We start from the raw sequence: 16,042 nt of genomic DNA, 5'->3' as shown, positions 1-16,042 counted from the left end.
TGGTGAAAACATGAATTTTGTTATTTGTGGTGAAAACTTGAATTTAGTTATTTGTGGTGAAAACTTGAATTTAGTTATTTTTGGTGAAAACATGAATTTAGTTATTTGTGGTGAAAACTTGAATTTAGTTATTTGTGGTGAAAACATGAATTTAGTTATTTGTGGTGAAAACATGAATTTTGTTATTTGTGGTGAAAACTTGAATTTAGTTATTTGTGGTGAAAACTTGAATTTTGTTATTTGTGGTGAAAACTTGAATTTTGTTATTTGTGGTGAAAACATGAATTTTGTTATTTGTGGTGAAAACATGAATTTTGTTATTTGTGGTGAAAACTTGAATTTAGTTATTTGTGGTGAAAACTTGAATTTAGTTATTTTTGGTGAAAACGTGAATTTAGTTATTTGTGGTGAAAACTTGAATTTAGTTATTTGTGGTGAAAACTTGAATTTAGTTATTTGTGGTGAAAACTTGAATTTTGTTATTTGTGGTGAAAACATGAATTTTGTTATTTGTGGTGAAAACATGAATTTTGTTATTTGTGGTGAAAACTTGAATTTAGTTATTTGTGGTGAAAACTTGAATTTAGTTATTTGTGGTGAAAACTTGAATTTTGTTATTTGTGGTGAAAACATGAATTTTGTTATTTGTGGTGAAAACATGAATTTTGTTATTTGTGGTGAAAACTTGAATTTAGTTATTTGTGGTGAAAACTTGAATTTAGTTATTTTTGGTGAAAACATGAATTTAGTTATTTGTGGTGAAAACTTGAATTTAGTTATTTGTGGTGAAAACATGAATTTAGTTATTTGTGGTGAAAACATGAATTTTGTTATTTGTGGTGAAAACTTGAATTTAGTTATTTGTGGTGAAAACTTGAATTTTGTTATTTGTGGTGAAAACTTGAATTTTGTTATTTGTGGTGAAAACATGAATTTTGTTATTTGTGGTGAAAACATGAATTTTGTTATTTGTGGTGAAAACTTGAATTTAGTTATTTGTGGTGAAAACTTGAATTTAGTTATTTTTGGTGAAAACATGAATTTAGTTATTTGTGGTGAAAACTTGAATTTAGTTATTTGTGGTGAAAACATGAATTTAGTTATTTGTGGTGAAAACTTGAATTTAGTTATTTGTGGTGAAAACTTGAATTTTGTTATTTGTGGTGAAAACTTGAATTTTGTTATTTGTGGTGAAAACATGAATTTTGTTATTTGTGGTGAAAACATGAATTTTGTTATTTGTGGTGAAAACTTGAATTTAGTTATTTGTGGTGAAAACTTGAATTTAGTTATTTTTGGTGAAAACATGAATTTAGTTATTTGTGGTGAAAACTTGAATTTAGTTATTTATGGTGAAAACATGAATTTAGTTATTTGTGGTGAAAACATGAATTTTGTTATTTGTGGTGAAAACTTGAATTTAGTTATTTGTGGTGAAAACTTGAATTTAGTTATTTGTGGTGAAAACATGAATCTTGTTATTTGTGGTGAAAACATGAATTTAGTTATTTGTGGTGAAAACTTGAATTTAGTTATTTGTGGTGAAAACATGAATTTTGTTATTTGTGGTGAAAACATGAATTTAGTTATTTGTGGTGAAAACATGAATTTAGTTATTTGTGGTGAAAACATGAATTTTGTTATCTGTGGTGAAAACATGAATTTAGTTATTTGTGTCGAAAACTTGAATTTAGTTATTTGTGGTTAAAACATGAATTTTGTTATTTGTGGTGAAAACATGAATTTTGTTATTTGTGGTGAAAACTTGAATTTAGTTATTTGTGGTGAAAACATGAATTTTGTTATTTGTGGTGAAAACATGAATTTAGTTATTTGTGGTGAAAACATGAATCTTGTTATTTGTGGTGAAAACATGAATTTAGTTATTTGTGGTGAAAACTTAAATTTAGTTATTTGTGGTGAAAACATGAATTTTGTTATTTGTGGTGAAAACATGAATTTTGTTATTTGTGGTGAAAACATGAATTTTGTTATTTGTGGTGAAAACATGAATTTAGTTATAATGGATGATTTCCCTTTTGATGAAGTTTGAATATGCTTATTGTGATGAATAATTTATAGTTGATTTAACGCATGTGACTTTGAAATGGGTTTAGAATACGTATTTACTAAATATACTATACTAATATTACTACTAGATACTGTATACTGTACTAATATTACTACTAGATATACTATACTAATATTACTACTAGATACTGTATACTATACTAATATTACTACTAGATATACTATACTAATATTACTACTAGATATACTATACTAATATTACTACTAGATACTGTATACTATACTAATATTACTACTAGATATACTATACTAAACTAATATTACTACTAGATATACTATACTATACTAATATTACTACTAGATATACTATACTAATATTAATACTAGATACTGTATACTATACTAATATTACTACTAGATATACTATACTAATATTACTACTAGATATACTATACTAAACTAATATTACTACTAGATATACTATACTAATATTACTACTAGATATACTATACTAAACTAATATTACTACTAGATATACTACACTAAACTAATATTACTACCTCTATTGCAGATGATTGTTGTTCACCTTTGACACTTTGGGTTTAACATTTGTTTACAACTAGTCATCCTGGGTTTAAAAGTCCTCTTTACAAGGACACATGACCTTCACCCGTGTGACAATCACTAAGACAATTGGTAAGACTAGTTAGTTCAATTGGTAAAACTAGTTAGTATAATTGGTAAGGCATGTTAGTATTATCGGTAAGACTAGTTAGTAATATTGTTAAGACAGGTTATTATTATTATAGTTAAGACTGGTTATTATTATTGACAAGACTAGTTAGTATAATTGGTAGGACTGGTTAGTATAATTGGTAAGCCTGGTTAGTGTTTTTGGTTGGAGTAGTTAGTAATATTGGTAAGAATGGTTAGTAATATTGGTAAGACTCGTTTGTAGTATTGGTAAGACTACTTAGTATTGTTGGTTGGACTAGTTAGTAGTATTGTCAAGACTGACTAGTAGCATTGGTAAGACTGATTACTATTGTTGGTAAGACTACTTAGTATTATTAATACAACTAGTTAGTGTTATTGGTTACTCAAGTTAGTATTATTGAGAAAACTAGTTAGTATAATTGGTAAGACTAGATTGTATAATAAGTTAGACTAGTGTCCTGTCCAGTTGTGTGTGAAGTCTTAAGTTGAATAGATTTGAAATATTGGATCAAGTTAAGAAAAAGGTTGTGATGACCTGTCCAGGGTGTACCCCGCCTTCCTTGTCCAGGGTGTACACCGCCTTCCTTGTCCAGGGTGTACACCGCCTTCCTTGTCCAGGGTGTACCCCGCCTTCCTTGTCCAGGGTGTACACCGCCTTCCTTGTCCAGGGTGTACCCCACCTTCCTTGTCCAGGGTGTACGCCGCCTTCCTTGTCCAGGGTGTACACCGCCTTCCTTGTCCAGGGTGTACACCGCCTTCCTTGTCCAGGGTGTACCCCGCCTTCCTTGTCCAGGGTGTACACCGCCTTCCTTGTCCAGGGTGTACCCCGCCTTCCTTGTCCAGGGTGTACGCCGCCTTCCTTGTCCAGGGTGTACCCCGCCTTCCTTGTCCAGGGTGTACCCGCCTTCCTTGTCCAGGGTGTACCCCGCCTTCCTTGTCCAGGGTGTACACCGCCTTCCTTGTCCAGGGTGTACCCCGCCTTCCTTGTCCAGGGTGTACACTGCCTTCCTTGTCCAGGGTGTACGTACCAATGTGGTCAGGGGTGTACATACCAATGTGGTCAGGGGGTTACGTATCTTGTTATTATGATCATATTTCCACATAATGTAATCACTAAGTATTATTATATTTTATTATAACTCATCTTGATATTACATGTTAATAATGTCATTTGTAATCACTGTATCTGTCTTTAATATGTCCTATTAGAAAAGTGGTAGCAAACATGGCGCCCGGAGGAGATGGCCTAAACCAAGTTGGCCATCAATTGATGAACGTGGACCCCGACTTAAACTAGTTCAACAACTTATTGGGGTGTTACCATTTAGTGCTCAATTGTAGGGAATATGTACTGTACTGTGTAATCTACTAATACAATAGAATATGTACTGTACTGTGTAATCTACTAATACAATAGAATATGTACTGTACTGTGTAATCTACTAATAAAAGTTTCAATCAACCAATCAAAGCCAAGCAGTCCAGCAGCGCCCCCCGCAGGCCGCCACGTGTCCTGCAGCCATCTGGGAATAAGTAGTGTTGGTGTGTAACTCTAACCCTCACACTCACTCCCTCACACTCCCTCACACTCACTCAGTCACACTCACTCAGTCAGACTCACTCAGTCAGACTCAGTCAGTCAGTCAACATGTCTGCTCTCCGTCGTCTTCTTCTTCTTGGCGCCAACTCTTCACGTCCTCGTCTTGTTGCTGCCACGGCCCATCGGTAAGAAAGTTCCATCTTCCTCAACGATCTTTGCATGCGCGCCAAGTCTTTCCGCTCCGTTAGCATGAAGAGTCCCTCGTGAAGAACATCTGGTGCGCGCGCCTCATGATTTGGCGCCACAAGAACGTGACTTAACGTGACGTCACGTGATCCCCGCCGCTTTGAAGCAGACTGGACCGGATCTCAACCGATCCAAGTCGATCACATTCTTCACCTCAACTCAAGTCACTAAGACAACTTTCTAACATGCACTTTGGCAACACGCACGCACGCACACACACACACACACACACACACACACACACACACACACACACACACACACACACGCACACACACACGCACACACACACGCACACACACACACACACGCACGCACGCACGCACACACACGCACGCACACACACACACACACACACACACACACACACACACACGCACACACACACACACACGCACACACACACACACACACCCACACACACACACACACACACACACACACACACACGCACACACACATTGTTGTCTCCTGAAAGTGATTAAACCGGTTCTGCCGTACGTGTGGCACACCTTTAGTGTATTTTGTTATGTATATAACTTCTCACCCGGTGGGGTGGTATCTGTGTCATCCTCAAGCTGGGGTCCTCTACCAGAGGACTGGGAGTTTGAGGGTTCTGCGCAGTATCTTGGCTGTTCCTAGGACTGCGCTCTTCTGGACTGAGGTTTCAGATGTTGTTCCTGGGATTTGTTGGATCCATACACTCTCCCAGTTTGGGGGTTACTGCTCCGAGCGCCCCCACTACCACGGGGACCACGCTAGCCTTCCGTTCCAGCTGCTCTTTCAACCCTTGGTACTTCTCAAGTTTCTCGTGTTCCTTCTTCCTGATGTTGGCGTCAGCTGGGATTGCCACACCTATCACCACCACCCTCTTCTGCTCTTTGTCCACCACCACTATGTCTGGTTGGTTAGCCAGAAGCTGTTTGTCAGTCTGGAAGCTGAAGTCCCACAGAACCTTGGCCCTGTTGTTCTCAATCACCTTCTGTGGTATGGTTCTTTGGGATTTGGGTACTTCTATTCCATACTGGTTGCAGATGTTCCTGTATACTATCCCAGCCACTTGGTTGTGCCTCTCCATGTACGCTGATCCAGCTAGCATCTTATAGCCTGCTACTATGTGCTGGACTGTCTTTGCACAGTCTGCATCTTGGGTCTGATCTACTCTAGATCCTGGCCTCTAAGGCTCTTGTGCTTATGGCCTGTTCTTGTGCTGCCATGATGAGTGCCTCTGTGCTGTCTGCCAGTCCTGCATTTTCCAGCCACTGGTAGGATCAACCACTTCCTTTATGTGATGGTGGTACATGCCATGTAGGGGCTTGTCCGTCCAGGTTGTCTGCTCCTCCTCCTCTGCTGCCTGAGACATTCACTTAGCAGTTCATCCTTCGGGGACATTTTTTCGATGTATTCTCGAATTTTCGATGTTTCATCCTGGACTGTGGCCTTGATGCTCACTAGCCCTCAGCCTCCCTCTTTCCGCTTAGTGTATAGCCTCAGGGGGCTGGACTTGGGGTGGAACCCTCCGTGCATGGTGAGGAGCTTTCTTGTCTTGATATCTGTGGCTTCTATCTCCTCCTTTGGCCAGCTTAAGATACCAGCGGGGTATGTGATGACTGGTAGTGCGTACATGTTGATGGCGCGGACTTTGTTCTTACCATTCAGCTGACTTTTTAGGACCTGCCTTACTCTCTGGAGATATTTGGCTGTGGCCTCTTCATGGTTTCCATTAGCCTGTGGGATGCCAAGGTACTTGTAGCTGTCTTGGATATCACCTATTCTTCCCTCTGGTAGGTCAATCCCCTCAGTCCTGATCATCTTGCCTCTCTTTGAGACCATCCGGCCACACATCCCTATGTCATCGCTGTAGATCCTGGCGGTGTGGATCAGTGAGTCTATTTCTCTCTCACTCCTGGCCTACAGCTTGATGTCATCCATGTAGAGCGGGTGGCAGATTGTCGCCCCACTACGGAATCAGTACCCGTAATGATCTGACTGAGGGGGGTTCAGACCTATGCAGAACAGCAGTGGTGATAGCGCATCTCCTTGGTATATGCCGCACTTGATGTTGACTTGGGTAATGGGCTTTGAATTGGCTTTTAGGGTTGTCTTCCACATTTCCATGGAGTTCTGGATGAAGGCCCTTAGGTTCCTGTTGATCTTATACAGTTCCAGACATTCCAGTATCCATGTGTGCGGCATTGAGTCGTAGGCTTTCTTGTAGTCAATCCAGGCAGTGCACAGGTTGCTCTGTCTCTTCTTACACTCGGGTGACTGTTTTATCGAGCAGTAGCTGGTGCTTGGCTCCTCTGCTATTACTGCCAAGTCCCTTCTGTGCCTCACTCATGTATTGAGAGCCACATGCTTACTCATTTGTGCCTGACATGTTGTGCAGAGACAGCTAACTATATATAATAAAAGAAAAAAACTTACTTGGTCAGAAAGAGACATGAACCGGTGTGACGTAAAGACAATGCAGGCAGAACGAGTGATGAACAAAGGTATGCTTACTGTAAATAACAGTGACATGATTGGTGACAGGGGTGTGTGAGTCCAAACGTGGAACAGGTGAAACTAATTGGGTGACCATGGAAACCAAACAAAACAAGGAAGTGAAACCAGGAACTAAGGAGGTGTCCAAAAACTAAGCAAAACATAACCAAACAAAACATGATCACGGACATGACAGTATCATTGTTTTGTTGTCAAATGTGGCTCATGATTTCATTTCTATTTTAATTCTTTATTATATATTCTTACTTTCTATTTTTATTTTTAATACTTTGTAGCACTTTGAGATTTGAACAAATGTAAAGTGCGTTACAAATGCAATTCATTATTATTATTATTATTATTTTTATTATTATGAAATAGTTGTGTATCATTGTTTTGTTGTCAAATGTTAAGGTGGTATTATGAAATAGTTGTGTATCATTGTTTTGTTGTCAAATGTTAAGGTGGTATTATGAAATAGTTGTGTATCATTGTTTTGTTGTCAAATGTTAAGGTGGTATTATGAAATAGTTGTGTATCATTGTTTTGTTGTCAAATGTTAAGGTTGTATTATAAAATAGTTGTGTATCATTGTTTTGTTGTCAAATGTTAAGGTGGTATTATGAAATACTTGTTTATCATTGTTTTGTTGTCAAATGTTAAGGTGGTATTATAAAATAGTTGTGTATCATTGTTTTGTTGTCAGATGTTAAGGTGGTATTATAAAATAGTTGTGTATCATTGTTTTGTTGTCAGATGTTAAGGTGGTATTATGAAATAGTTATGTATCATTGTTTTGTTGTCAAATGTTAAGGTGGTATTATGAAATAGTTGTGTATCATTGTTTTGTTGTCAGATGTTAAGGTTGTATTATAAAATAGTTGTGTATCATTGTTTTGTTGTCAGATGTTAAGGTTGTATTATAAAATAGTTGTGTATCATTGTTTTGTTGTCAGATGTTAAGGTGGTATTATGAAATAGTTGTGTATCATTGTTTTGTTGTCAGATGTTAAGGTGGTATTATGAAATAGTTGTGTATCATTGTTTTGTTGTCAAATGTTAAGGTGGTATTATGAAATAGTTGTATATCATTTTTTTGTTGTCAAATGTTAAGGTTGTATTATAAAATAGTTGTGTATCATTGTTTTGTTGTCAGATGTTAAGGTGGTATTATGAAATAGTTGTGTATCATTGTTTTGTTGTCAGATGTTAAGGTGGTATTATAAAATAGTTGTGTATCATTGTTTTGTTGTCAAATGTTAAGGTGGTATTATGAAATAGTTGTTTATCATTGTTTTGTTGTCAGATGTTAAGGTGGTATTATGAAATAGTTGTTTATCATTGTTTTGTTGTCAAATGTTAAGGTTGTATTATAAAATAGTTGTATATCATTGTTTTGTTGTCAGATGTTAAGGTGGTATTATAAAATAGTTGTGTATCATTGTTTTGTTGTCAGATGTTAAGGTGGTATTATGAAATAGTTGTTTATCATTGTTTTGTTGTCAGATGTTAAGGTGGTATTATAAAATAGTTGTGTATCATTGTTTTGTTGTCAGATGTTAAGGTGGTATTATAAAATAGTTGTGTATCATTGTTTTGTTGTCAAATGTTAAGGTGGTATTATGAAATAGTTGTTTATCATTGTTTTGTTGTAAGATGTTAAGGTGGTATTATGAAATAGTTGTTTATCATTGTTTTGTTGTCAAATGTTAAGGTTGTATTATAAAATAGTTGTATATCATTGTTTTGTTGTCAGATGTTAAGGTGGTATTATAAAATAGTTGTGTATCATTGTTTTGTTGTCAGATGTTAAGGTGGTATTATGAAATAGTTGTTTATCATTGTTTTGTTGTCAGATGTTAAGGTGGTATTATAAAATAGTTGTGTATCATTGTTTTGTTGTCAGATGTTAAGGAGGTATTATAAAATAGTTGTGTATCATTGTTTTGTTGTCAAATGTTAAGGTGGTATTATGAAATAGTTGTTTATCATTGTTTTGTTGTCAGATGTTAAGGTGGTATTATGAAATAGTTGTGTATCATTGTTTTGTTGTCAGATGTTAAGGTGGTATTATGAAATAGTTGTTTATCATTGTTTTGTTGTCAGATGTTAAGGTGGTATTATGAAATAGTTGTTTATCATTGTTTTGTTGTCCGATGTTAAGGTGGTATTATAAAATAGTTGTGTATCATTGTTTTGTTGTCAGATGTTAAGTGTGAAATAGTTGTGTAGCAGGACATGTTTGTGTGTCACTTAGTTGTCAGACTACAAGTGATGTTTGTTGTTGTGATGAACAGCAAGATCCACGTGGAAGCTCCGCCCATCACACCCGCACTAACCAGCAGCTACGCCCATGGCACGTCCTCCTTCACGCTGCAGCACGCCACGGTGGGCGAGGCGCTGCTGAAGATGGTGGAACGCTGGCCTGATCGCGAGGCCATGGTGTTCGTGCAAGATGGCGTCCGCAAGACTTTCGCTCAGTTCCAGGAGGAGGCCGGTGCTTTTATTTTGGTGACATGGTAGTTCCTGTGTGTGACGCTGGACTTCCTGCAGGTGGACCGCGTCGCCGCCGGCCTGCTGGCTCTGGGTCTGCAGACGGGGGAGCGCCTGGCCATGTGGGCGCCCAACACCTACGAGTGGGTCTTGTTCTTCTTCGCCAGCGCCAAGGCGGGACTCATCATGGTGGGTGTGCCACACAGGAAGTCACCTCTGCTACTTCCTCCTGACTCCTGTCCTGCTCCACAGGTCTGCCTCAATCCAGCCTATCAGCTGCAGGAGGCGGAGTTTGCGCTGCGGATGGTGAGCGAGGTCACGTGTGCATGTGTGTGTGTGTGTGTGTGCATGTGTGTGTGTTAAAGATGTGTGTGCATGTGTGTGTGTTAAAGATGTGCGTGCATGTGTGTGTGTTAAAGATGTGTGTGCATGTGTGTGTTAAAGATGAGTGTGCATGTCTGTGTTTGTGTGTGTGCGCGTGTTTAAAGTGTGTATGCGTGTGTGTGTTAAAGATGTGTGTGCATGTGTGTGTTAAAGATGAGTGTGCATGTCTGTGTTTGTGTGTGTGCGCGTGTTTAAAGTGTGTATGCGTGTGTGTGTTAAAGATGTGTGTGCATGTGTGTGTGTGTTAAAGATGTGTGTGCATGTGTGTGTTAAAGATGAGTGTGCATGTGTGTCTGTGTTAAAGATGTGTGTGCATGCGTGTGTGTTAAAGATGTGTGTGCATGTGTGTGTGTGTTAAAGATGTGTGTGCATGTGTGTGTGTTAAAGATGTGTGTGCATGTGTGTGTGTTAAAGACGTGTGTGCATGTGTGTGTTAAAGATGAGTGTGCATGTCTGTGTTTGTGTGTGTGCGCGTGTTTAAAGTGTGTATGCGTGTTTGTGTTAAAGATGTGTGTGCATGAATGTGTTAAAGATGAGTGTGCATGTCTGTGTGTGTGTGTGTGCGCGTGTTTAAAGTGTGTATGTGTGTGTGTGTTAAAGATGTGTGTGCATGTGTGTGTTAAAGATGAGTGTGCATGTCTGTGTTTGTGTGTGTGCGCGTGTTTAAAGTGTGTATGTGTGTGTGTGTTAAAGATGTGTGTGCATGTGTGTGTTAAAGATGAGTGTGCATATCGGTGTTTGTGTGTGTGCGCGTGTTTAAAGTGTGTATGCGTGTGTGTGTTAAAGATGTGTGTGTGGGTTTAAAGTGTGTATGCGTGTGTGTGTTAAAGATGTGTGTGCATGTGTGTGTGTGTGTGTTTAAAGTGTGTATGCGTGTGTGTTTTAAAGATGTGTGTGCATGTGTGTGTTAAATATTAGTGTGCATGTCTGTGTTTGTGTGTGTGTGTGTTTAAAGTGTGTATGCGTGTGTGTGTGTTAAAGATGTGTGTGCATGTGTGTGTATGTGTGTGTGTTAAAGATGTGTGTGTGTGTTAAAGATATGTGTGTGTTTAAGATGTGTGTGTGTGTTAAAGATGTGTGTGCATGTGTGTGTTAAATATTAGTGTGCATGTCTGTGTTTGTGTGTGTGTGTTTAAAGTGTGTATGCGTGTGTGTGTTAAAGATGTGTGTGCATGTGTGTGTGTGTGTGTGTTTAAAGTGTGTATGCGTGTGTGTGTTAAAGATGTGTGTGCATGTGTGTGTTAAATATTAGTGTGCATGTCTGTGTTTGTGTGTGTGTGTGTGTTTAAAGTGTGTATGCGTGTGTGTGTAAAAGATGTGTGTGCATGTGTGTGTATGTGTGTGTGTTAAAGATGTGTGTGTGTTAAAGATATGTGTGTGTTTGTGTGTGTGTTTAAGATGTGTGTGTGTTATAGATGTGTGTGCACATGTGTGTTTAAGATGTGTGTGCAAGGGTGTGTGTTAAAGATGTGTGTGCGTTAAAGATGTGTGTGCGTGTGTGACGGTGGCGTTGAATATGTGTGTGTGTGTGTTTGTGTGTGTGTGTTAAAGATGTGTGTGCATTTGTGTGTGTTAAAGATGTGTGTGCATGTGTGTGTTAAAGATGAGTGTGCATGTCTGTGTTTGTGTGTGCGTGTGTTTAAAGTGTGTATGCGTGTGTGTGTTAAAGATGTGTGTGCATGTGTGTGTGTGTGTGTTTAAAGTGTGTATGCGTGTGTGTGTTAAAGATGTGTGTGCATGTGTGTGTGTTAAAGATGTGTGTGCATGTGTGTGTGTTAAAGACGTGTGTGCATGTGTGTGTTAAAGATGAGTGTGCATGTCTGTGTGTGTGTGTGTGCGCGTGTTTAAAGTGTGTATGTGTGTGTGTGTTAAAGATGTGTGTGCATGTGTGTGTTAAAGATGAGTGTGCATGTCTGTGTTTGTGTGTGTGCGCGTGTTTAAAGTGTGTATGTGTGTGTGTGTTAAAGATGTGTGTGCATGTGTGTGTTAAAGATGAGTGTGCATATCGGTGTTTGTGTGTGTGCGCGTGTTTAAAGTGTGTATGCGTGTGTGTGTTAAAGATGTGTGTGTGGGTTTAAAGTGTGTATGCGTGTGTGTGTTAAAGATGTGTGTGCATGTGTGTGTGTGTGTGTTTAAAGTGTGTATGCGTGTGTGTTTTAAAGATGTGTGTGCATGTGTGTGTTAAATATTAGTGTGCATGTCTGTGTTTGTGTGTGTGTGTGTTTAAAGTGTGTATGCGTGTGTGTGTGTTAAAGATGTGTGTGCATGTGTGTGTATGTGTGTGTGTTAAAGATGTGTGTGTGTGTTAAAGATATGTGTGTGTTTAAGATGTGTGTGTGTGTTAAAGATGTGTGTGCATGTGTGTGTTAAATATTAGTGTGCATGTCTGTGTTTGTGTGTGTGTGTTTAAAGTGTGTATGCGTGTGTGTGTTAAAGATGTGTGTGCATGTGTGTGTGTGTGTGTTTAAAGTGTGTATGCGTGTGTGTGTTAAAGATGTGTGTGCATGTGTGTGTTAAATATTAGTGTGCATGTCTGTGTTTGTGTGTGTGTGTGTGTTTAAAGTGTGTATGCGTGTGTGTGTAAAAGATGTGTGTGCATGTGTGTGTATGTGTGTGTGTTAAAGATGTGTGTGTGTTAAAGATATGTGTGTGTTTGTGTGTGTGTTTAAGATGTGTGTGTGTTATAGATGTGTGTGCACATGTGTGTTTAAGATGTGTGTGCAAGGGTGTGTGTTAAAGATGTGTGTGCGTTAAAGATGTGTGTGCGTGTGTGACGGTGGCGTTGAATATGTGTGTGTGTGTTTGTGTGTGTGTGTTAAAGATGTGTGTGCATTTGTGTGTGTTAAAGATGTGTGTGCATGTGTGTGTTAAAGATGAGTGTGCATGTCTGTGTTTGTGTGTGCGTGTGTTTAAAGTGTGTATGCGTGTGTGTGTTAAAGATGTGTGTGCATGTGTGTGTGTGTGTGTTTAAAGTGTGTATGCGTGTGTGTGTTAAAGATGTGTGTGCATGTGTGTGTAAAATATTAGTGTGGATGTCTGTGTTTGTGTGTGTGTGTGTTTAAAGTGTGTATGCGTGTGTGTGTTAAAGACGTGTGTGCATGTGTGTATGTGTGAGTGTTAAAGATGTGTGTGTGTTAAAGATATGTGTGTGTTTGTGTGTGTGTTTAAGATGTGTGTGTGTTAAAGATGTGTGTGCATTTGGGTGTGTTAAAGATGAGTGTGCATGTCTGTGTTTGTGTGTGTGTGTGTGTTTAAAGTGTGTATGCGTGTGTGTGTTAAAGATGTGTGTGTGTTAAAGATATGTGTGTGTTTGTGTGTGTGTTTAAGATGTGTGTGTGTTATAGATGTGTGTGCACATGTGTGTTTAAGATGTGTGTGCAAGGGTGTGTGTTAAAGATGTGTGTGCATTAAAGATGTGTGTGCGTGTGTGACGGTGGCGTTGAATATGTGTGTGTGTGTGTGTGTGTGTGTGTTAAAGAAGTGTGTGTGTGTGTGTGTGTGTGTGTGTGTGTGTGTGTGTGCAGGCAGGCTGCAAAGCGCTGGTGTGTCCTGAGAGCTTCAAGACTCAGAAGTACTGTGACATGCTGAGACTGATGTGTCCTGAGCTGGAGTCTTCCCAGGCAGGAAACCTGCACAGCCGCAGGTAGCGCCAGGAACACGTCACCACGGCAACAAACACGTCACCACGGCAACAGGCCAAGGTTACCATGTCACGTGTGCGCAGACTTCCCGACCTGCGCAGCGTGATTGTCCTGGACAGCCGACAGCCCGGAACCTTCCACCTGGATGAGGTGCTGCAGGCGGGCAGCAGCCGCTTCCTGCGCCAACTTGAGCAGCTCCACAGGAAGTTGTCCTTTGACCAGCCTGTCAACATCCTGTTCACCTCTGTAAGCTTCGCCATGTGACCGCATGATGTCATCACGCCTGGTCCTGACTCATCGCGTGTGTGTCGCCAGGGAACGACGGGACGACCCAAAGGCGCCACCTTGACGCACCACAACATCGTCAACAACGCCTTCTTCGTGGGCAAACGCGTGGGCTTCGACTGGCGGGTGAGTGGCGCCGTGTGCTAACAGTACCACGTAGGGGACCACTTCCTGTGCTTTTTCCTCAGCCTGTCACACGAGTCTGCCTTCCTGTGCCGCTGCACCACTGCTTCGGCTCCGTAGGGGGCGCCGTCTGCATGGCGGTGCACGGCATCTCGCTGGTCTTTCCGTCGCCGTCTTACGATTCCGGAGCCAACTTGGCCGCCATGGAGAGCGAAAAGTAAGACGTGCCAAACAAGTTATTATATTTATGATATTTAAGTGCCCCCGCATCTCAGAGCCTGTCCATTGTAGTTGAACCCATGAGACGAGAGGGGAGCCTCCCTCCGCCTCCAGGCCAGGGGACTGGTCCTGACTGTTGCTCGTGTTAACACGCCAAGAGTACATTCAGGGTGCCCTTGCTGGGGGACTTTAACGCTTAGGCGTGATCGGGAGTCTAAATTCAAGTGGTTTAAACTCGTCATGTTCAAGATTAAGGGTGTCTCTATGTGCACCTGGCACCAGGACACCTTGGGCCGCAGTTCAATGGCTGACTTTGTGGTTGTGAATGACATGGGGCCGCATGTCTTGGACTCTTGGGTGAAGAGACAGGCAGAGCTCTCTACCAATCACCCCCTGGTGGTGAGTTGGCTCCGATGGTGCAAAGTTCTACCTCAAGTGGAGGAGTTCAAGTATCTCAGGGGCTTGTTCACAAGTGAAAGACGAATAGAACGTGGCAGTGATGCAGTCACTGTACCGGTCTGTCGTGGTGAAGAGGGAGCTGAGCCAGAAGGCAAAGCTCTCTATTTACCGGTGAGTTTACATTCCTACCCTCACCTATGGTCACAAGCTTTGGGTAATGATCAAAGGACAAGGTAACAAATGAGTTTTCTCCGCAGGATGTCTGAGACCAGCCAGATAGGGTGAGGAGCTCGGTTATCCGAGAGAGGCTCAGAGTAGAGCTGCTGCCCCTTCACGTCAAGAGGGGTCAGCTGAGGTGGCTCGGGCTTCTACTACAGATGCCTCCTGGACGCCTCCCTGGTGAGGTGTTTTGGGTATGTCCAGCCAGGGGGAGGCCTCGGGGTAGACCTAGGACATGCTAGAGGGATTATGCCAGTGGAACTAAAGGATAAGGCTGGGGACAGGGAAGTCTGGGCATCTTTGGTTAGACTGCCAGTGAATGCGATCCACCCAGAGTTCTTAAGGCTCTGAAGGCTGTGGTATTTCTTGGTTGACAAGATTGTGCAGAATTGGACATTGGAGGAGGTGCCTCTGGATTGGCTTACCAGTGTGATGGTTCCTCTCTGTAAGAAGGGTAACCGGATGGTGTGTTCCAACTATCGTTGGATCACACTCCTCAGCCTTCCGTATAAGGTCTATTCAGCTGTCCTGGAGAGGAGGCTACGCCGGATAGCCAAAAATTGGATCCAGGAGGAGCAGTGTGGTTTTCGTCCTAGTTGTGGACCTGTGGACCAGCTCAATACTCTTGTCAGGGTCCTTGAGGGTGCCTAAAAGTTTGCCCAATCCATCTACATGGGTTTTGTGGACTTTGAGAAGACGTTTGACTGTGTCCCTTGGGAAGTCCTGTTGATAGTGCTCCAGGAATGTGAGGTATCGGAACATCTGATTGTGGTCGATGTCAGAGCTTGGTCCGCACGGGTTGGCAGTAAGTTGGACTTGTTTCCAGTGAAGGTTGGACTGCGCCAGGGCTGCCCTTTGTCACTGATTCTGTTCATAACTTTTATGGAGAGAATTTCAAGGCCCAGTCAGGGCCGAGTGTGAAGTGACTGGGATGAGAATCAGCACCTCCAAATCCATGGTTAAGAGTGTGCCGTCTTTAGTTTGGGGACGAGATCCTGCCCCTGGTAGAGGAGTTCAAAAAAATTGGGGTCTTGTTCACAAGTGAGGGAAAAGGGGATTGTGAGGTCGACAAGCGGATCGGTACGGTGTTGCGGACTCTGCATCGATCCGCCAGGAAGAAAAGTAAGTTTAGCCGGAAAGCTAAGCTCTCAATGAACTGGTTCCTGTCCTAAGCAATTGTCATCAGCTTTGGCTTTTGACAGAGAGGAGGGAGACCGCACACCAATCATTCATCCATTCATACACCAAACATTCATTT

The 16,042-nt window shown here is 41.0% G+C and overlaps 1 protein-coding gene across 3 annotated transcripts in view; it reads left to right on the top strand.

Annotated features, from left to right (window-relative positions):
• The first annotated feature begins 4,157 nt into the window (after positions 1–4,157).
• LOC133638224 (medium-chain acyl-CoA ligase ACSF2, mitochondrial-like) overlaps positions 4,158–16,042 on the top strand; it is a 34,179-nt gene continuing 22,294 nt past the window's right edge. Inside the window, exons 1-8 of one of the 3 annotated variants that reach the window (XM_062030603.1) lie at positions 4,158–4,290; positions 9,319–9,514; positions 9,575–9,703; positions 9,767–9,820; positions 13,423–13,541; positions 13,623–13,785; positions 13,855–13,950; positions 14,013–14,164. In XM_062030603.1, coding sequence (XP_061886587.1) covers positions 9,431–9,514; positions 9,575–9,703; positions 9,767–9,820; positions 13,423–13,541; positions 13,623–13,785; positions 13,855–13,950; positions 14,013–14,164 — 797 coding nt within the window. In that variant the 5' untranslated portion in view covers positions 4,158–4,290; positions 9,319–9,430. Of the gene's footprint in view, positions 4,291–4,351; positions 4,474–6,861; positions 7,030–9,318; positions 9,515–9,574; positions 9,704–9,766; positions 9,821–13,422; positions 13,542–13,622; positions 13,786–13,854; positions 13,951–14,012; positions 14,165–16,042 lie in introns of those variants that run through there. The other 2 variants (XM_062030601.1, XM_062030602.1) reach the window with 2 other exon arrangements.

Source organism: Entelurus aequoreus, linkage group LG21 (genome assembly GCF_033978785.1).
Source record: "Entelurus aequoreus isolate RoL-2023_Sb linkage group LG21, RoL_Eaeq_v1.1, whole genome shotgun sequence".
NCBI lineage: Eukaryota > Metazoa > Chordata > Actinopteri > Syngnathiformes > Syngnathidae > Entelurus > Entelurus aequoreus.
This window is presented reverse-complemented; position numbering and strand designations above follow the sequence as displayed.